This window comes from Monodelphis domestica, chromosome 1 (genome assembly GCF_027887165.1).
Source record: "Monodelphis domestica isolate mMonDom1 chromosome 1, mMonDom1.pri, whole genome shotgun sequence".
NCBI lineage: Eukaryota > Metazoa > Chordata > Mammalia > Didelphimorphia > Didelphidae > Monodelphis > Monodelphis domestica.
Genome location: NC_077227.1, coordinates 480,268,792 through 480,291,299, shown reverse-complemented (window position 1 = coordinate 480,291,299; position 22,508 = coordinate 480,268,792). Strand labels below are relative to the sequence as shown.

General features: G+C 41.7%; 1 protein-coding gene across 7 annotated transcripts in view; it reads left to right on the top strand.

Annotated features, from left to right (window-relative positions):
* The window catches only part of TCEA2 (transcription elongation factor A2), a 59,918-nt gene that overhangs the window by 2,838 nt on the left and 34,572 nt on the right, over positions 1–22,508 (top strand). For 6 of the 7 annotated variants that reach the window (XR_008915393.1, XR_008915392.1, XR_008915390.1 and 3 more), the window contains exon 1: positions 20,671–20,967. The exons of the other annotated variant lie outside the window; for it this stretch is intronic. Coding sequence is in view for 2 of the 6 variants with exons in the window: in XM_056812779.1 (XP_056668757.1) it covers positions 20,896–20,967 (72 nt within the window). In the remaining 4 variants the exon portion in view is untranslated. Of the gene's footprint in view, positions 1–20,670; positions 20,968–22,508 lie in introns of those variants that run through there. 7 annotated transcript variants of the gene reach the window in all.

Sequence of the window (22,508 nt, the reverse complement as noted above, 5' to 3'; positions counted from 1 at the left end):
CCAGAGAAATCCGATGATCATGTGGTCTAATCCCACTTCTGACTGCTGATTGGGACAGCTAAGGGCTCAGTGGATATACAGTCAGGCCTGGACATGGAAGGTCCTGGTTTCAAATTTGACCTTAGATATTTCCTAGCTCTGTGATCCTGGGCAAGTCACTTAACTCCATTTACTTTGCTCTTACTTCTCTTCTGCCTTGGAATTGATACTTAGTGTCAATTCTAAAACAAAGGTAAAGGTTTTTTTTTTCCTTAACAAAAAGATAAAGAAAAATATGCAGACTTAGTTTATTTGAAATGAGAGGGGACCTTTGTTTCTTCTGACCATGCTCTAGTTCAGTGGATACCCTATATACCCACCCTAGCCTGGGCAAATGCTGTGGGGGAGGTGGGTTTGCCAAAGAGTTTATCTCTATTTTGCTTCTGTTTAGTGGTCCTTAGTCAACTCTCATTTAATCCCAGGCATTTTACTTCAGTAGAATTGTGACTGAATTTGGGTGGATCCTTCCTCTACAAAGACCTTTCACACCCTCTTGTCCTCCCAGAACCACAGAATATCAGAGTTGGAATGACTTTTATACACTATCACAAAAAGATCATCCTGCTTCCCTTTGGACATCTAGAATAAAAGAGAACTCACCATTTCCAGAGGCAAAGTTTTGGACAGTACTTGTTAGAAAGTTTACATTATTGGAGTTGTCTTTTCAGTCATGTCTGAGTCTTCATGACTCCATTTGGGGTTTTCTTGGCAAAAAGATACTGGAGTGGTTTGTCATTTCCTTCTCCATCTCATTTTATAAATAAGGAACTAAGGCAAATAGGGTTAAGGGACTTACCTAAAAGTTTATAGTGAGTTACAACCTGCCTCTATATTTTTAAACTTTGCTCCCAGTTTTCCCCTACAGAGCTAAGCAGAAATTTCAAATACTTTAAATAGTTGTGGACTCCCAAGTCTTCTCTTCTCCAAATTGAATATTTGAATTTCTTCAACAGATCTTTAGATAGTTTGATCTCTAGTTAACTCATTCCTCAGGATATGAATTTTGTCTTTCCTAAAATGTAGTAATGCCCAGGACCAAATATGCTATTCCAGATGTAATCTGACCAGAACAGAAATAAAAGTCTCTCTTTAATCGCTCTCCTTGATCTGGATATTAAGACAAGTTAGCTTTTTTGGCTGCCATGGCACACTGCTGATTCATATTGAAGTTGAAGTCCATTAACTGCACTCCCCCAATCCCATCCCTACCCCCAGTCAATTCAGTTCAGTTCAATTCAAGAAACATGTATAAAAAGTGCTTCCTCTGTGGAGTACTTGGCATACAAAGGTTAAAATGAAAAATGAAAACAGTTCCTAACCTCAAGCAAGGAATATTCTTATTGGGGGATATAGCAATTTGAAGAAGAAGAAATCAGGGAGACTACCTCAAGGAGGTGGCACTTAAACTGAACATTGGGTAATGATTTTGCATGTATATAGTGCTTTATGGTTTGCAAAGTGCTTTAGACAGATACTATCTCATTGCAGCATCACAACTTTGAGAGGTAGGTGAGAATATGAATATGGGTCTACCTGACTCCAGCCCTAGCCTACTAGCTGCCAAAACACACAGAACAGTGATGGTCAATCTATGAAATGCATGCCTAAAAGGGCACACAGAACCTTCTTGGTGGGCATGTCTGCAATTGCCCACCAGAATGTGTTACTAGAAAGCCAGAGGGACTTAGGATGGAGCTGTTCCCCTTCTCCCTCTCCATGTGCCTAAGGACCTTCCTCACTTCCTCCACCCCTCTGCCTAGCAGCCCAATGGGAAGGCTTCCTTCCTTCCATCTTGAGTAAGGTGCTGGGGGGTGGGAGTAAGAGGGGAGCTCACATGCTGCATGAGGGCTTGGCACAAACAGCAGTTTGTTCAGTCTGTGGCAAAGGTGATTCCTGTGGTGGGGTTGGAGAGGAGCTAGGTTTGAGGGGAGTATATCTCATAGTGTGGCACATAGTTGGAGGGGAGCAGAGCTGAAGGGGAGTGAAGTGCTGGGGCCAATCTCCTCCCCCTCTTCACAGGTGCCTCTCATCAACTGCCCAGCAGCCCAATAGGAACACTTCCTCCTTCCCCTGTCTGGGGTAAGGAGGAGGCCTGGGGGTCAAGATGGAGGGGGCAGGGCATGGCACTTGGTCTCTGGGGGTGGTGGGCACAGCACTCCATCTCTAAAAGGTTCACCATTGCCGACATAGACTATACATGAATAAGGCTAAATGCTCTGAAGGTCAATCACCAACTCTGCTCCTGAAAGACCTTCTCAAAACTATTATTTTGAATAATAATAGCTAAGATTTATAAAATACTTTAAAGTTTGCAAAGTGCTTTTTATATATTGCCTAATTTTCTACACTCTACTAGTATGGTTGAATTTTTTGAACCACAGGGTAAGATAATCCATTTATCCATATTAAATTTCACCTTGTTAGATTCATCTCAGAAGATTCTTCTTCAGAGTCAGTTCTCAGGCTCTCTCCCAACCGCCTAGCCCATAGGAACTTAAGGGATATATCCTTGTCATCCTTAACTGGACAAATGTTGGAAGGAAATCTTCCTCCACCCTTCCCCATCTGGTCCCAGTTTCCAAAGTAATGAAAGCTTTTGGATTGTCTGCTTCTTTGCATTTGCCACTCTGATCTGGCATTCCTCCCTTAGTGTAGGGGCTAAAGAATCCTGGTGTTTCATTCATGGATTTCAGTTGTGGAGAGAAAGAAGATTGTTGGCTAAGAACTTTGGAGTGGGGTGGTTAGTGAGCTGTATTTCAAGTTGACATTCAAATTTTTGAGATGATGGGGAAAATACCCAGTGTATTAAGTCCAGATTTGTCTTCATACAGGTAATTCCTACGTGTCTGAAACTTACTTCCTGCCTCCTACTGTCCTAGAATCTCTAGCTTCCTTCAAAGTGCCACCTCCTACATGAGAACTTTTCTTATGTCCCTCACTCTATTTCCCTCTCGAAATATTTTGTCCAATTCTGTTTATGCTTTATATGTCCAAGTCATATCCTTCCAAAAGAATTAAATAAGCTCATGGAGGCTAAGACCCCCTTTTTTTTTACTCTAGCTAGCACAGTAGATGGTGATTGTTGTCCTTCAAACTTGAATTTGACCAAAATGACATTCAGGGGTGATGTCTTTTGACTTGTACATGGCTGGATTTAAGTGAGGCAGTTTCCAGAGTCATGGAAGCCCATTGGCAAGACAAAAGTCAAGATGACTGGTGGCGGTTTGGGTTGCAGTGGATGACCTAGGCTTCTTTGATGTCTGACCAAGCTCTACATAGTCCACAGTCTCTGCTTCTGATGCTAAATTATTCTCATCTACTCCTTCCATCTGAGGAAGTCTTGATATACCCTGCTAACTCACAGAGAGCTTTGAGACCCATTTGTTACTCTCATCTAGGTTTAGCCTGTCTACCAGGATGATTTTATTGGGGGTGTGACCACTGCCTATATTACAGCTTCTTGGAGCTGCAAGTGAGAGCTAATTTTCAGATGGACACCAATGGCAGATGAGCAGCTCTGAAATGGTCTCAGCGAACTTTCATATTGGAGATACTAGTTTTTCCTGAACACTTTGTACACTTTATCACAATAGATAAATCATTGGGCTTGAAGTCAAGAAGATCTGAGTTCAAATGTAGTCTCAGACACTAGCTATGTGCCCTTGAACAAGTCATTTAATTTCTATTTGCCCCAGTTTCCTCATATATAAAATATAAAATAATAGCACCCATCTCCTAGGGTTGTTGCAAGACAAAAATGAAATTATATTTGTATAGTGCTTAGCACATATTAGGCACTATAAAATTTTTATTATTATCCCTATCTACTAACTCAGTGTCTTGGCCATAGTAGGCATTTAGTAAATTCTTGTTGAATTGAATGGAATGAAATTCAACATTAGCCAAATGACATTTTGATGAAAATGTTGACATTCTCATCTAAGGACCATGACAGAAGCAAATGAACCAGGCCTAGAGAGAAAGAAGGTGGACTAAACCTGGCGTTGGGAAGAGTATCAATATGGAATAGCTTGGAAATGACTTCTTCCCCAGGTTTTTATTCATATGTCTAGTTACCTTACTCTGGAAGAACATTTTGGAATCTGTATATTTTCTTTTCCCTTGGAAATAAATCCTAGAAACACATTTGTGATATGAAGTGGGTGGAGAAGGAGGAAGTAGGTGCTAGAACTGGGCTATAAAAGTACTGCTAAAATTGGATAGCATTAAGCAAAGTCAGCACAGGGAATTAGGGAAGGGGGACAGGCTCAGAGCAGTTTGCAATGCCTAAGGGGTAAAGTCCAATAGACTACAAGATCCTGTAATTAATGAAATCTAAAGCCTAAGGCTAAATCTTTCACAGGTCGGGCTATTAGAAAGGGGATAGTGAAGAGAAGGGTTCTCTAAGAACTTACTGATACCTCACAACAGGAAGTGGCTTTGAGCTTGACATCATAGATAGAATACGCTGGACTAATTTCAGTTAGGAAGACCATAGAGTCCTACATTAGCTGTTTGACCTTGGGCAAATCACCCCAAATGTTGGTTTTCTTATTTGTAAATTAGGAATGACAATAACATGGTAGAACCTACCATAGATGGCACAATGGATAAAGGCCTGGACGTGGAGTCAGAAAGATCTGAATTTGAATCCCTCAGACACTTACTAGCTGATCCTGGGCAAATCACTTAACCCTTATGTGCCTCAGTTTCTTAACTGCCAAATGGGAGACAATAATAACACCTACCTCTCAGGGATGTTGTGATTCAAATGAAGTATGTAAAATAGAGTTTTAAGGTCATATCCCAAAGTCAGCTATCATGTTCCATCAGCATTATCATGGCGGAGGGTACAAAAGGCTGACCCTTGGCACTGGGAAGAACTGGGTTTATTGAAATCTGAAGCATATTTACTACGGATCTCAGCAAATTCATACCTGCCTACTGGAGTGCATATGATGTTTGAAGCTATGAAGGGTGGTACTGCACATTGTATGTTGCTTTAAGGTATAGATGCTGTCTTGGGTCATGGATGTTTTACAGGGAACTTTAGCTGCTTTGAGTGTGTAATAGATGTCTAGTGGGCACTGTGGGATGTGGTTGTATAGCCTCAGGGGTCCTGGGGGCACTGCCCACATATAGGCAGGGTGGCTTAGTTGAGTGGAGACTTGGTGGCCATGAATATGTTGTCGGAATGTCATCTAGGTCAAACTGAGTGTTACTTATGAGCATGTATGGATTTTTCTGTTTGGAGGCTCCTTCCAGGCTCCCTGGCTCAGGATTGGTTTCCATGATACTCCCTTGGGCCAGGAAACATCAGGAAGAGCCGGAAGGAAGACTGCTGAACAGCTTTGGAGGGACCTGGCCCAGAGTCCAGCAGCCCAGCAGTGAAAAGGCTGGGAAAGACTCATTCATCTCAGAAATAGAGGAGAGAGAAGGAAGAAGCTGGGTGCTCCATGTGCTTGTTCCCTCTGCCCCAGTCAGACCTGATTCAGTTTGGGGAACATTTTGCTATTTCAGTTCAATTATTTTGGAAAATGTGTCACCTTAGCTATGCTTTCAAGGGGCTCAATTTGGAAGGAAAATGAAGTGATTCAAATGTCACAGTTCCAAAAATTTATAATGGAGGTAGTATGGTATAGTAGATAGAGGAGGGGTTCTTGACCTGGGAGTTTGTGAACTTGGTAAAAAAAAAAACAACCACCACCAATATATATATACATATATTACAATATAATTTATTTCCTTCATAATCCAATATGCATTTAAAATAATTTTTTTCTGAGAAGGGCTCTCTAGTTTTCAGTAGACTACCAATGGGAAGATGACAGAAAAATAAGGTTAAGAACTCCTGGGATAGAGTCAGGAAGCTCTGCATTCAAATTCTGATTCAGATTTTCTAGATATGTGATCCTGAGCAAGTCACTTTATCTCTAAGTCTCAACTTCCTTGACTATAAAATGGGGACACTAATAGCAGGAATTTTGTGAGGTTCAAATGGGATATAATACAGAAAGCATTCTTTTGAAGCTTTGGGTAAATGTCAGTCATTTTTGTTTTTCTTAATGTTGGGTCTCTAGTCCCTAAGAAGGTAACCTTGTTTCCCCTTCAGAGATGTGTTTATTCTAACCTTTACCCTAGATATAACTATCTTTCCATCGCTACCTGATTCTACCTATGCCGTTGGTTCATAAAGGTGTCCATTCCCCAAGAATTTCCCGTCCGATTGGGATATCTGTGCTGTATATGTCTCTGTATCCCTTTCTATACATGTATGTGTGTAGATGATTCTCCAGGTGCATGAATTTATGCTTCTTTTTGGGTCTCTATCTTTGTGTCCACGTATCTATATGTCTTCCCTTGTGATTGAGTGCCCTTCTGTCTTCTCAGGTCTGTGACCATAATATACATATCTGTGTCTCTGTCTTCATGTGTGCCTTGGTGTCTCTGCATCCATGTGCCAATGCTTATCCAGGTGTCTTCATGTTTTTTTGTATCTGTTCCTGTGCATGTGCAAATGAGGGTAGAATTCTTTTGGGAAGATTTGGCACAGATATATAGATCTGTAGAATCATAGAATCTGAGGATTCAGCAAGTGTGCTGGTCTAAGAGAGCCAATAGTTAAATTTTTAGTACCGGCATTTACACTTTGGAACCTGGCAAACACTACAAATTAGGACATGATTTTATTGTTTTGTTAATTGTCTACACTTGAGAAAGTGATGGAAAAAATGTTAATAACTCGACTTAAAATTAAAAGTGTTAGAGAGCCAGTTGTTAAATATTTACCAGCCCATTACTAGATGAAATAGACTTCAGCAGCCCTTTCATCTAACCCATTGTATAAGAAAAGAATTCTCAATTCCTCTGCTTGAAAATCTCCAAGGAGGGGAACCCAAACCCATGTATTCCACAAACTTTAATAATTGCTTGTTGACTAATTGGTAATTAAGTGATTTTTTTTTTTTGCTGGCTAAATACAGTGAGGTGATACAATGTATAGAGTATTGGACTTGGAATCAGGAAAACCTCATCTTTCTGGGTTCAAATCTAACCTTAGACACTTAGTAGCTGTGTGACCTTGGGCAAGTCACTTAACCCTGTTTGCCTCAATTTCCTCATTTGCTACATGAACTAGAGAAGGCAATGTCAAACTGCTCTATTATCTCTGCCAAGAAAACCCCAAAATGGGTCACGAAGAGTTGGACATGACTGAAACAACTGAACAACCATAACAAGGGCATCAGTACAGAGGAGGCAGAGTATAGGAGGAGGGGATATTTATCATGAAAGGCTTCAGTGGAGTTAAGCTTTGAATAGGATTTAGAAGCAGTGGAGAATCATGGATTAGAATATGGATGGGGGAGGTAGGTAGGCTGGTGAATGACTGTTTCACAGTATCATTCATTACTGACCTTCATACATGTCCTCAGACTTGACTTCCAGCGAGGATGATAATTTAATTAGGAATAAGTGCCAAGACCTTTTGACATCCTTCACCCAAAATGATGGGGAACTAAGCTCCCTCCCGGCCTCTTGCCTAAAATTCCATGGTTCAGAGGTTGGGAAGGGGAACAGTTCCCTGCTCTGCTGCCCCCATGGGGGCCCTGGCTTCCTGCCCAACCAACCAGGATAGGGTGGGAGTGGAATGGGGTAGGGGCCGCCAGGATGGCTGGCAGGCATCCCCTGGGAGTCAGAAGCAGGAGGCTCAATGTTTCTGGGAATTGTGTGAAGAGAAACTCTTGGGGAGGGGAGGAAGAAGGGGTGGGGAGCAGTAAGTAGTGAGCTCAGGCCCCAGTCCTCCTGGGATGCCCATTCTCAGACTGGGACTCCTTCCCTCTGCCTCCCTATTGCAGTTTAGACTCTCAATCCCTAGTAGATGAACAAAAGGCACCTCTTAAAGCTCATTTCCATCCATTGTCCCATGTGATCCCCAGGAGAGCCCTGGGACTCAGGCAGGGCAGGTATTATTATCCCACTTGCTTAGTGAGCTTATTGGCAGTAGAGGTGAGACCTTGATAGGATGCTAACTGATGATGATGCTGATAGCAAAGATAATGCCGATGATGACAGCCATGATGATGATAACTCTAACTTATCATTTATAGGTTAATGCAACTCCTTTGTCAAAACAGTCCAGTGAGGTTGGTAACCCAAGTACTGCCATCGTTCCCTCATAGAGGAGGAAACAGATTCAGAGAGGCTGACTGGTTCAGGGTCACACAGCTAATTCATTTGAGAGGAGGAGGTGGAACCCAGGATTCCTGATTGTAGGCCTGGTGCTTTTCCGGCTATACTATGTTTGTCCTCCTGGCCAGGCTTCTCTTTGACCCTGGCAGGACAGACAACACAGGACAGGAAGACTCATTTCCCAACCACACCCCGAAGGGTGGGAAGGTGCCACTTCCAAACTCAGAGTGACAATTTTAAATTCTGAGTAAATGTGCCCAAAATTGGATTGGGGGGAGGCACAGCCTGGCAGTGAAGAGAAGAGAAGAGGGGGCCAGGTGAAGGGAGCAGGGAGGTGATGATGGTCAAACTTTGGAATGGCTTGTGAGGGAAGAGGGCGGTCCTGGATGGAGAGCAGGCTGTGTATTTTCAATTCTAGTGTAAAGCCCAGGTCTGGCTGGTGGAGAGAGGTGGAGGCAGGCTTGGCTAAGTGTCTTCAGGGCACCAACAAGGGAGCAGCTGAGATTGCTTCTCTGGGGAGGGAAGTAGCAGCTTCTCACCTCCCCCAACTCAGGGACTGAGGGAAGTGTGGCCTCCGAGGGACTCCTGTGTGAGAGTTCAGCAGTCCAGCACTTCCCACCGCTTCCCACCAAGGCTTTATCTGCTGCCCAGCCCTCCCTCCCAGCTCTCTAGCCAGAAGGGAAGCGCCTGAAGCCAGTCTGCTGGGGTCAAGGGCGGGAGGGGGTGGGGAATGAGCAGTAGGCCTGAGACACAAATAGAAAAATAAATGACTTGAGCTTCCTATTTTTCACTAGACGTTTAAAAAAAAAAAGGCAAGAGAGAGACCTGGATGTCTGTCCAAAGGTAAGACTTGGCCCATACTTCTAGTAATGCGACTTAAACCACTGATCAGCCATGCCTCTCAGAATCCAAGGAAGACAAAGCTTGCCCTGTCCTTTGGAGTCCTGGTCTGGCGTGATTGGAGAGGGGTCCAGCAGATTCTTCCTACCCAGTGCCTCAATCTCCATTTCCTTCCATCTCTCAAGAAGCCCTTTGTATGAGGGGAGGAATTGTGCCCTTGAGACTCACAGGTACAGCTCATACCCACCAAAAAAAGGCAATACAAGATAACATTCATGCACTCATGTGATGAAGGGAAGGGGATAAGGAAACTGACCATGATGGAATTAGACAGGAAGATTTCTTAGAGGAGCCTAATGTTGACAGAGTCAAGAGCTTAAGTGAAGCTTTCCTCGATTGACTCTCCTAAAACACTGGAAGACAGAACTCATAGATGAGAGCACTAAATTTAGGAAAAGGGATCTCTGTGGAGCTAGGGCTAGAGGGCTGGGTTGGGCTGAGGTCATGGGAATGGGGTCTAGATCTGCTGGCCCTTGAGGTCCTCTTGAGGATTCCTGCCTTAGCAGGTTGGCCCCTGGAGAGGACAGCCATTTGGTTTCCTTTCTTGTATAGAGATGGTGAGGGGGAGGGAGCCAGTCAAGTCTGTCGATTGCTCCCCCAAACATAGAAAGCTCTGCTCCTAAGAATGAAAGGCAAGGTGGGAGTCTAGGGGATACAGGTTCTGAGGAAGTTGAGGCATGAAGCTTCAGAGGAATCTGGGAGATGAAAGATTTGCCAAAAGAGTCTGGAGGATGCGAGAGTTCTTAGAGGAATCTAGGAGTGGTATGTTCTTAGCAGTCCAGGGAGATGGAAATTCTCAGTTAGAGATGAAGGATGGGCAAATCTCAGGAGTGCTAGGGAGTGCTTTGTAGAAGAGTCTGCAAAATGGACTTATTTTCAAAGAGTTGAGGGGTTTGGAGGAACAGGACCACAGATCTGAAAAAGTTTGGATATCAGAATTGGTTGGTCTCTGTGGAGTTTTAGGGTAGACCTGAGTGAAATCGCAGGTGGAAAGTGGAATTCCACCATAAAGAAGCCCTTTGAGGCCCAGATCTCATTCACCCCCAGACCTCAATCTTCTCCTGCTGAACCTCAACAAAGGATTTGGGAGTTGTCTTTTTTGGGAGTCTGATTCAGGGACTTTGTGGTGTGATCTTCCTTACTAGACTTATACTTATATTAAAGTATGCCTCCTTTGCTCTCTACCTCAATCCACTCTAGCCCTATCAACCTCCAGAGTGTAAAAGCGCACTTCCAGTAAGTTCTTAGTTATCCAAAGATAGATTTTCAGAATCAAAATTCAATTCTAGGCTGTCTTTCCCATATTTTCAGGCTTGGAAGTATGATTCATTGGTATATTTGTCCAAACCACTCAGGTCAAGGAAGTGAAATCTGCAGCCTTAACAATCAAAGAATCTTCCAAGTTTTGGAGTGATAACTTTGGATGATTAGCATGTCATAGTGGAAAAATCTTGTTTTCAAATCTCCCTTCTACAAAATAGATGTGTGGCCCTGGGTAAATCACTAATCCATTCTAGGCTTCATTTTTTCCACCTATAAAGTGAAATAGTTGGACCAGATTACCTCCACAAATACCTTTCAGTGCCAAGCTTTATGCTCTGAGGAGTTTAGAGATCTTCTTCAACATGGTACTTCTTCGTTCCCTTGTATAATTGAGAGTTAAACAAGAGCTTCCTGGGGATTCAGAGAAAAATTCTGGAAGATGGGATGGGGGAGGCAGTGGTGGAGGGAGAAGGCTTGAAGGTCAGAGTTTGGGACTTCATCCCTCACCATTGTCAGCAACTAGGTGCAGAGGAATGTGAGAGTGGGGACTTCTAACATCAGTTATTAGATACCCCATAAATGAACAATGGTGAGCAAGGCCTCCAAATATCCTTTGTATTCTCTGTAGGATGGGAGAAGAGGGTAGTTGTGTATATGTCTCCCCAACTACAGTGCTTCCCAAACCAGTAGTGCTCTCCCAAACTTCCCATATTGTCCTGGTACTTTGTCATGATGTCATCTCTCAACATCTCTTTAGAAAGTTCAGGGAGGAGAGAAGGGCTAAGAGACCAAGTGGGAGAGAGAATGGCTGTGATGAGGGGTATAGTGGGTAAGGAAGTCTATTTTTCATCCAGATTCTGGAGGGAAGGGCTGAGAAAGGTCCTCTCTTTTCTCTTTACCCCTTTTACCCTTTATGTGGCTCAACACTGCCACCTGAAGGCCTCTGCTAATTACTACCCTAAGGGGCACCCCTTGGGTCACTCCTAGGTCCTCCCCTTCTGGGGATCTCAAATCTCTAGAACTTACAGAGACCTCTCTAGTCACAGCCACTTCTCTGATCTCCAACCTTATCTCTAACTTTGCTATTCTAACCTCAAGCTCCCAACTCCCACTTCAGCTTGCCCTTTGGGAAAAGAGGCCTTCCCTTCAGTTGTTACTATGAAACCTCAGTCCTATGCCCCCATTTGGGGACCCTGGGCAAGTTTTATATTATTTTTTCCTGATCTCCTTGGCCTACCTACAGCATTTATTACATATCTTTTCTCTCCTTAATTCTCTTTCCCTTTCTCATTACCCTCTACCCTTTTCCAGAAGGGATTCTTATCTATTTTATAGAAAATAAAGAAGCTTTAGGAAGTGAACTTCTTCATCCTCACACTGCAGTAACCCTCTATCTATTCATTTCATCTTCTTTCTTTTCCTCTGGTCTCAGAGAATGAAGTTCTCATTCTCTCTAAGGTTAAACTCTTTCCACCTGCATTCTGAATCATATCTTCTCCCATGTCTTCTGAGATCTTGTTCCACCAAAATCCCCCACCCCTCAACCTCTTTTATCTCTTTCATGTTGGGTCTCTCCTTTTCCATTGACTCCAAACCCTACATGGTCTACATGGACTCTCATTTATTTCACTTTCTTTGCCTCCCACTCATTTGTAAACTGCCTGCTGTTTAGGATTCCATTCTCATTCATCTGAGACTGTCCTTTCCAAGGTCACTGGCCACTCAACTCCCACATCTTGTTCTTTTTCAGGTCTTATCCTCTTGAAACAATGTTGTTCACTCTGTTCTTCTTAATGAATACCTTCTGCCTTGGCAGGGAGACACTGTGTACCACTGTCTTAAGATGCTACATTCTTTTCATTCACATCCTATCTCGCTGACCTTGTCTGTCTCTTTTTTTCTGGCTTTTCTTTATTCTGTTGTTCAGTAGTTTCAATTGTATACCACACCTCTTGGACCCCATCTGGGATTTTCTTGGGAAAGATACTAGAGTGTTTGCCATTTCCTTCTCCAGCTCATTTTATAGATGAGGAAACTGAGGCAAACAGAGTTAAGTGGCTTGCTCAAGGTCACATAGGAAGTATCTGAGGTCAGATTTGAACTCAGGAAGTTGAATCTTCCTGACTTGGAGCCTGGGACTCTATCCACTTCACTATATAGCTGTTTTTCTTTATCTTTTGAAACCCTGTATTCTAGAATTACCCCTATGTCTCAGTCAGCTATTGGTCATTGTGACATAGGAGCAAAATTTTGAACTTGGAAACAAAAGACTTGGGTTTCAAGTCCTACCTCTGGTACTACAAGCCTGGGCAACTAAATTAAGTTCTGAGTATCAGTTAATTAATTTGCAAAATAAAACTTGTACTACCTACCTCACAGGGTCATCAAAAAGAAAGTGCTTTATATACTAGCTTTTTTGATGTTTCTTTAATACTATGGAACAACGGTCATCTCCCATCTCCATGCCCTTGCACTAGCTGTCCCTTATACCTGGAATATTCTTCCTCTTTACCTTGACCCCTTAGTGTCCTGACTTCCTTCAAAACGCAATTTATTCTAACCTTCTGTAGGAGGCCCTTGCTAGTCTTCTTAACTGCTATTGCCTTCCCCTCTTAGATTACTTTCCAGCTATTCTGTGTTTATGAAGTCAAAAACTATTTTGGCCTTTCCTTGTAACCCCAATACTTAACACAATACCTTTTCCACAGTAAGCCTTAGTATATAAATGTCTGCCTCAGTATCCTTATCTGTAAAATAGAGATGATTAATAGCATTTACCTTCCAGGATTGCTTTGAGGATAAATGAGATAATATTTGCAAAGTGCTTTGTAGATCTTTATTTTTAATTTTAAAAAATTAAAACAAACACTTACCTTCTGTCTTAGAATAGACACCAAGTATAGGTTCCAAGATAGAAGAGCAATAAGGGCTAGGCAATTGGGGTTACGTAACTTTCCCAGGGTCACATTACTAGAGCATGGCTGAGGGCAGATTAGAACCCAGGACTTCCTGACTCTAGGCTTGTTTTTCTATCCATTCAGCTACCTAGCTGCCCTTCTTTCTGCATATTGTTAATAAAGTCTAGCAGAAGATACAGAAAAAGAAATTTTATTCAAAATAACCACAAAATGTAGAAGATATCTGGGGGTTGTCCTACTGAGATGTAATCAGACATAAAGAAATATAATTACCAAACACAATAGAAAAAAAGGTAAAATAAAACAATTGGAGATGTGTTAATTACTCATGGTTGGACTGAGGCAATATAATAAAAAAACTATTATGCTACTTTAACTAACTTATTCAGTTCCATACCAAACTATAAGGAGTTTTCTTTCTAGAACTAGATGAAGGGATAACAGAATTTGTATGGATGAACAGAAGATCAAGAGAGATATTGATCTCAAGGGAGATATTGCTAAAAAGTAGGAATGAGAGGGGTCTGGCAACAAGATCTAAAACTACATTACAAAGTAGTAATTGTCAGAATTATTTGCTATTGTTTAAAAAACAGAAAAGCTGATTAGTGGAACAGATTAGGTAAACAAGACTTGGAAACAAATGAATATAGTACCAGAGTGTTTGATAAATTCAAAGTTACTAATGGCAGAAGGATTTATTTCACAAAATCTGCTAGCAAAATTGGGATAGCAGTCTGGAAGAAATTAGGATTAGACTCACAGGTTACTCCATTACTCTTAACAGGCATGTGACTGAAATATAAGAAGTAATATTATTTAAAAAAAAGAAGAAAGTAGAAGATAAGACAACCATGGTTAGGGGATAAATTATTTTTAAAAAAATATTTCTATTTATATCTTGTATAAGAGTGGAGATTAATTGAATAAATCAAGTCACCCATACCTCCTGAAGTGAGTGATTAGAAGAAATGCCTTGATATATAATTTTTTCTTTCTTTTTCTAAAACCCTTACATTCTATCTTAGAATTGATACTAAGTATCAGTTCCAAGGCAGAAGAATGGTAAGGACTAGACAAAGGGGACTAGTTAAGTGACTTGCTCAGGGTCACAGAGCTAAGAAGTATCTGAGGTCACATATGAACCCAAGACCTTCTGTCTCCAGGCCTGGATTTCTATCCACTGAGCCACCTAGTTGCCCCCTTGATACATTTTCCTGGTGAGAACACAGCTCCATTGTTTGGGGGTTTGGAGACATTAGCTGTTTATGGCCAAACTGGATCAAATGTCAGCAGAAAGCATTTATTAAGCATTTACTATGTGCCAGGCACTACTAAGCAGTGGGGATTCAAGGAAGGACAAAAAACAATCCTGTTCTCACAGAGTTCACAGTCCATTATCTATGAGACATATATAGATATTGTAGAGGATACAATATGTATCTACCTTTGATTCAATACTCATATATAGGATTATGTTATATATTGTTATGTATATAATATAAAATGTGATATAAATATATTAACATGATGGACATACATGATATATAATGATATGATTTTATATAATACAACAATGAGATATGATATGTAAAATAGATAATACATATTATATATAGGGCACATATATGGTATTATTGAATCAAAGAGTATGAATATTTTAGTGATTTTTTTCCCCAAATTCAAAATTGTTTTTCAGAAATATTGAACTAATTTATGACTTCACCAGCAACAGTGATTGACATTTTACAGCCCCTCCAACATTGTCTTTTTTCATCACTACCAAATTCATGGTTATGATAATCATTAAGATCACATTAATTAACTGTACACCTTTTAAGTGGAGGGACTGTTTCATTTTTATTTGTCCTCTGAGTGTCTTTCACAGTGCTAATCCACATTGCAAATTTGTATTTCTCTGATTACTAATCATTTAAAACAAATTTTCCAAGCAAACTAACTTTTAAACAATGTGTTCTACAAAATCATTTTTGCTTGTTCATGAATTCATTTGTTTGTACTTTGTTACCATGATTGTACATAAAGTAAATTTTTTCAGTTTAACTGAATGAAAATTCCTAAAGATCGGGTAACTGTTTTAACTGCTATGGGTTTATGTAAGAGTTTATTACTTATTCTGGAAGCTAATTTGATTGTTGATGGTTGTTTGTAATTAAAATTAAGGAGAATATGTTTTAGAATATTGTCAGGACCTGAATCATGCTTGATATTCTATATTTTGAAGAATCTGCTTTCTGCCCTTTTCTGAAAAATTGTGCCATATATACCATCACTAAACCTGTGGCATCTCTCCTTTTCTTCTGAAGGTCAGTATACTAACCTAGAAATTGTCAATTCTTTTAGTATCTTGAGATATTATCTGGTTCTAGGACTTGTGCAGGGAGCCAACAGACCCCCCCACTGGTTGACACAGTCACAGTCTGGGAAGCTGGGAACTGCAAGGCAGCCCCTGCCCCCCAAGAACAAAGCCCCCTGATGACCACCTTCTGTGACTTCTCTCCCTCCAACTTCCCTTTCTAATGGACTTTTTATGATTATTATTCTCTCCCTAATACAGGAGAAATAAGATGAGAGCAAATACTTATAGGATTAGGATCAATACATATATATATCCCACTTTAATCCCCCTATGTTATTACCCCAAAAGATTGCATTTACATAATTAAAGCCCAAAGATTATTGCCTAATCCCCCCCCCCCCCCCTTTCCCTCTTCACAGAGCCACATTCACTCCCATTACAAGGCAGGCAAGCCAACTACATCAATCACCTTCAAGACACACTCCACTGAATTCTGTTTATGGACAGAAACCAAGCAACATTGCTAGGTGCTTTAAAGTAACACAAGAAAAATAGAACTTGTAAATTGAGGAAAACCCCAGATCTGGTCTGTTATTCAACTGCCCTCTAACCTTGTACCTAGCGATGAAATGTTTTGTTAGACATCTCCTAAGTAATTGTGATTGATTGTGAAAACTGACCAAAAGTAACAATGATTCTTCTAAGTCAGGGAGAATTAACCTCTAGATCACCCTGTTTATGTCATTCATCTATAGCATCAATGTTTTGTTGACTATGTCCTTAGGCTACATGTCTGTTGTTAAGTACTATGGAAACACATATGTAGAAAACTGATTGTGTGCCAAAGAAGCATGTACGCACTAAGCCTATATAACACTATGGCAGAACACTGTGTGACACCTAAGTACCTGGACCTGAGCACAGTGTTTCTCATCTCTATTACTCGACCCGATTGTCACATCTAGATAGAGGGAGCCCTCGCCCTCAGGGAGACTGTTGGATGGCTCCCAAAGGACTTGAATTCATTAAAGGCAACTATGTTCCTTCTGACCCCTTTACTTTACTTCATATTTTCATTCCTCATTACTTTCCCTCTCTCCCCCTTCACTATCAAATATTTCCTGGTCCAAAGGTCATTTTCTTTCCATTTTCCTCTTGATAGGAATCAATGGGCTTCATCATCAGAATTTCTTTCCTGAGAACCTGCTGAACTGACTTCCCTATATAACCATATGCCAAGAGAAATGACTTATCTTTTTGTGTATTTTTTTGCAATTCACCATCATAGTATAGGCAAATGTCAAAGCATGCCTTTAGTTCACCATCACAAACTTTAGCATGGAGTTGCCATTGTTTCTCTAGGTTCCTGGCATTTCTACTTAAGCAACAAATTTCTTCTTTTTAGATTAGTCTAGAATGACAATTCTCCTTGATGCTTCTTCCATATTCTGAAGAACAAAATTATTAGCAAGGGAAGTTGTAGATTTCCTTACTAGCTTTGTGACTCAATTTTTTAACCTGTAAAATGGGAATATTTTTCATTTTTTGCTATATAGAATCCTTGTGAGGAAAGTGCTTTGAAAAATCCTACATTGGTATAAAAATGTGACCTATATATTGGTCCCCTTTTTCATACCTGTGGTTTCATTTCTCTTCTCTACATTGTTGGCTTGAGCCCTTACCTCTTCCCTAAATTCCAGTGCCAAATATGCAGCAGCTTGTTGGATAATCTTTCCACCTGGAAGGATTTCATACTCTGAATAGCCTTATAAAGAAGGGAATGTTTTGTTTCAGGGTACTTTGTTATTTATTTGAGGTGTTAGGAAATTCTAGAATCATAGGATCACATAGTCCAACACCTTCATTTTCCAGAGGAGGAAATGAAAACCTAGAAAGATGAGTTGATTTATCCAGATCAATCAACAAGTAAGCACCAGAGTTGGAATTAAAAAACCAGACCTTTTGTATTAGGCTTTGGGGATGCTCAACATGAAAAGCTGGCAGCTGTGTTTGGAGGAAAAGGAGGAGCACAGCTATTTGTGGTAGTGATCAATTTACACTTAGAGGTTCTGACACTGTCAATCAGTTAGTCTACAAACATCTATTAATGATAATAATAGTGAACATTTACATAATGCTTACTATGTGTCAGACATTGTGCAATCAGCCGGTGATATTGAGGCCATTCTTCCAGGAAAATAGCTATTCACAGATCAGAGAAGGAATTAAATAATTGGCATAATTCTGAGCCTGAAGCCACAACCAGGGGTAGAGGTTGGGATTGTCAACATGCTGAGTTTGCTGAATGTCTGATATTGAACATATATCTTTGTCACTCTAATTCCAAATCCAGAGCTCTTTTCACTTTGTATTTATTTCCTTGGATGAAATGTTCTATTCTTCCCCCTTAGTAGGGAAGGGAATAATTACTTAGCAAGTTAATGATTAAGGTGGTGATAGGATTCTATGCCTCTTTTTTGTTGTTGTTCTAGCACTTGACATTACTGGAATGGATTATGAATAGGCTATACATTGCTACCCAGGAAAATCATGTGAAATTATCTTTCCCATGGGAAACGTAGCTGTTTTTATGTAGATCAATAGAAAACTCCTGCCCAACCTGTTGTAACTATATCCTGTTAATATATTGCTTGTTCTCAATTCCAAATGCTCCCAATTCTCCCTCTATATATATTTTTTGTCTTCTCAGTCTGGTATGAAAGATGATATATATAGATATAGATATATTAAAAAAAAATATATATATATATACACACACACAGTGCAGGGATTTTACTCAGGTTGGAGAAGAATCTAACAATGGTATCCATTTCTGAATCTGGCTGCTGAAATAATTCCTGCAGCTACAAGAAATATAAAAAGTCTTAGCTAAACAAGAAAACAAGAATCAATTCTTAAACATTAATGAGAACTTGATTTCAAATGCTTATCCTTTTCGACTTAGCATCCATGTTTGATCCCAAGTATTCCTGGAAGTGAGGAATGGTTAGTTCCTGATTGATTTATGGTATTTCTGAATCTGAGGGATAAGATTGGAGATTTAGTGCTGGGAGTTCAGAAGTTATTTAATTCTGCTCAGCTCCACCAACTGACCTTTCTGGCTTTGTTTAATTCCCCACAGAAATCCTTTCTTTACTGGAAGATTTCTCCTACTCCTTTTAATTCTAGTGCCTTCCCTCTCTTAATTACTTTCTATTTATCCTGTATTTGGGTTGCTTGTATATATTTGTTTGCATGTTATCTCTCCTATTAGATTGTAAACTTCTTCAGGGTAGGTATCTTTTGCTTCTTTTTTTTTTTTATCCCAAGTGTTTAGCACAGTGCTCAACTAATTTTATTGATTACTTCAATTCCCTCACTTTACAAATGAGGAACCTGGGGTGCAGAGAGTTAGAAGTGACTTGCCTAAGGTTACAAAGTTAGAAATTGGCAGAGGAAAAATTTCAAGTCAGGTCTTCTGACCCCAAAGCTAATGTACTCTTCCAACTGCACCATAGTGTATGGGATTGGACTAGACTGTTCAGGAAGGGAAGGGGTTAGCCAGACTGCCTGGAAGGTTTTAAAAATAAAGGTAAGCAAAGGACTGGGTGTCATCCTGGGCTGTTAGGTAAAGACAGAAGGAGCTAGATGCTTTACTGTAGCTCTGGACAGCTAAAGGAATCATAGTGGAGCAAAGATTTTTCATCTTGATCATACACCTTTGTAGGAATTTTTGGAGCCCTGTTTTTGTTTTTCAGTCTTATTCTTAGTAGTTATATAGGTGAATATTTTCACATTTCAGTAACTTCTTGAAAAGCAAGCCCTGAACTTTCATGTGCACTAGCTGGCATAAGTGGAGAAGGAAAAGAGGGAAATAGAAGTTTGGGAATTCAGAGCTAAAGATAAGGCCCAGACAACTGAGGGTGACATAGAATAGGCATAATGAGATTGATAATTCAGTGCCAAAGGCTCAAAACATTTCATAGACTGGGGAAAAATTTAGGCTTGAGAATCTGTCTAGGGGAACATTAGTTCCTATTGTGATAATTCCCTGAGTAACTGGGGCTCCTGATTGTGGAATTACTCATATTTTCAAAACTGAATCTTCATCTGTCCCATACAAAGCCACTTCCAGTCCTTAACTATCGTATTTATTCATCTCATCTCTCTGACTTTACACTGAAATAGTATCTGACTCCCCCTTATTTTCTCTCCTTTCAGCTCAGTATAATCTGTGGCTAAAGCCTTGTCTTCTGAAATATCCTGAGATCTGTGCCTTTCTCTCCATTTCCAAAGCTGCTCTCTAGTCCACGTCTGGGTCAGTTACTACAACAGGTTCTTTACTTCCCCGCTATGGGCTTCCCACCAGCCTTGAAAAAACTACCAGACTAATTAGCTCTAGCTCCCCTCTTTCAGGTTCCCAGCCTTCCTCCCCACCCCCATTGACAGATTAAAATCCAAATTCCCTAATACGTCGTTCTCTTCTCTGTCTTCTCCAAACCAAAGTTTGGCTCCAATTTACTTTTCCAGTTTTATCTGTCAGAGGTCTAGATTGGGGATGGTGATGTACTTTGTCAGAAGATGAGGCCAAGGATGTCTCCATCACTGGGAGGTTCGGGACTGGGCAGGCAGAAGCGGGGGGGGTCATCATCCTTTTTTTCCCTCATCTTACCCTTCTGCACCCTCTCTAGTCCTGTACCATCCCTTCCTCCTCCCTGAGTCTTGACCGTCCGGCAGACTTATTCGCCAGACTCCCTTTTAAGGAAAGCTCTGCTTAACGACCCCACCTCCCAAAGCCGCACCTAGACCCAACCACAGATTCGATAGCCTCAGTGGGCTCCCAGGAGTTAAAGTTCCCTCTATGGGAGCTTCTCCGAGGGGATTGTGGGGCTTGAAGTTTTTCTGTAATGCGGAGAGCCGACAGACAGAGGGCCAGAGACCACGCTTCCCACAACGCCAAGCGAGGGCAAGTTCTCTGGGTAGGCACGAGCCTCTGGCGGGGAGGGGCAGGCGCGGGAACTACACGTCCCAAGATGCAGCGCGGCGGAGCCGCTGAGCCTGAGGCGTTTGAACGGCTGCTCTCCCGCCCGGGCGCTCACGGGCAGCGGCGGCTGCGTTGTGTCGCTGGGTGCCGGGGGCGGGACGAGACTAGCAGCTCAGGGCCCGGATTGCGGCAGCTGGAGGAGGAGCCCGGGGCCAGGCGGTGTAGCAGCAGCAGCGGCGGCAGCAGCAGCGAGACGGCCTGAGCGAGCAGCCCACGGGACGATGATGGGGAAGGAGGAGGAGATCGTGCGGATCGCTAAGCGACTGGACAAGATGGTGACCAAGAAAAGCACGGTGAGGTCATGGGCCCCCGAGCACCTCGAGACACCCCGAAATTGCCCTGCGAGACACACCTCCGAAAGCCCCCCAGACACACCCTGATACCCTCCAAAGATGCCCCTCCTCAGAACCCCACCCCCAACGACTGCGCTTAGAGACTTCTTTGAGGGACTCATCTAGAAGCTCCCTAGATTTCTCTCAGACCCCTCAACAGTGTCCCTCAGAGACCCTCCTCCCATTTCCTCGATGTCCCCCAGCGGTCTTTTGAGAGACCTTCCCCAAGAGGCCTTGCGATTCTCCTGAGAGACTCTCCCCAAGTCTCCTTCTTGGGAACCTCCCCTCCCCCCAAACAAAACAAAACAGTCTTGTGACTCTCTCTTAGACATACCACTTAGAGGTCTCCCAAACCGATACTTTTCCCAGAAATCTTGAGACAAATCACCGAGATAGCAACTCTTGACATCCCCCAGAGACACCACTTAGAGACCCTTTGATAGTTACCAGCAACGTCCCCAGGGACTCCACTCAGGGACCTCTGCTATCCAGCCACCCTTGATATCCCCCAGAGACTCTACTCAGAGATCCTCTGATAGCCATCCAGTGACATCCCTCAGGACTTCTGGTAACAGACTCTGATAGGCATCCCTGTCGCCCAGGACCCCTGATATCCTCCTTTCACTCAATGGTTCCTTAAGGAACCTCCCTCATCAGAGACTCTCCTGAGACTCTGGGACCTCTTCCCTTCAGATTCCTCAGACCCCTCTCTCTAGTCTCCCCTTTAAGCTTTCAATCAGTAAACATTTATTAAAGTGTCTACTATGTGCCAGGAACTGTACTAAGCTTTCCTCCCTAGAGATCTGAGGGACCTCTCCATTCACCCCCACAATTGAGGGTTGATTTACAGGAACCAGGGAGGGACCCTTCTTCCCATTCCTGACCTTGAAGTGGTACTGCTGCTTACTATTTGTGTGACCTTGAACAAGTCTCTTCTGTTTAGGATCAGTTTTCTCTTTTGTAAAATGAAAGCAGGTGGTCTAGCTCTCAAGAGCTCTAACCTCATTCCAGCCATTAGACTGGCTCTCTGAGATCTTTGCTATAGGTTTTCCGGTATCAAATGCCTCTGTCTTATTGTCTGTAAAGTGGGGATAATAGCACTGGTATATGGGTTTGTTATGAGCAAAGTACTTTTTAGCACTTCGTAATGCTCCCTTGCAGGGCTGATATGAGGGTCAAATAAAATAAGATAATGTATGTAAAGAGCTTTGCAAACTTTACAGTGCAATGCAAATATTAGCTATTTTTGTAACTATTATTTGTAAGCACTAACTGCTATAGAAATATGAGAAATTATTATTTTTGCTGCAATGGATCTTTTCTTAGCTAGACTCAGACTAGAGCTAGAACTGAGACTTACATGCCCTATTCTACCCTTCCCATAAGACTTAAGATTAAGCTTTCCTATTCCCAGGGCCACTAAAACCCTCATCAGGGATGCTGACCTTCGGAGTAGTTTAATAGATTTGCAGTCATAGGACCTGAGTTTGAATCCTGCAGCT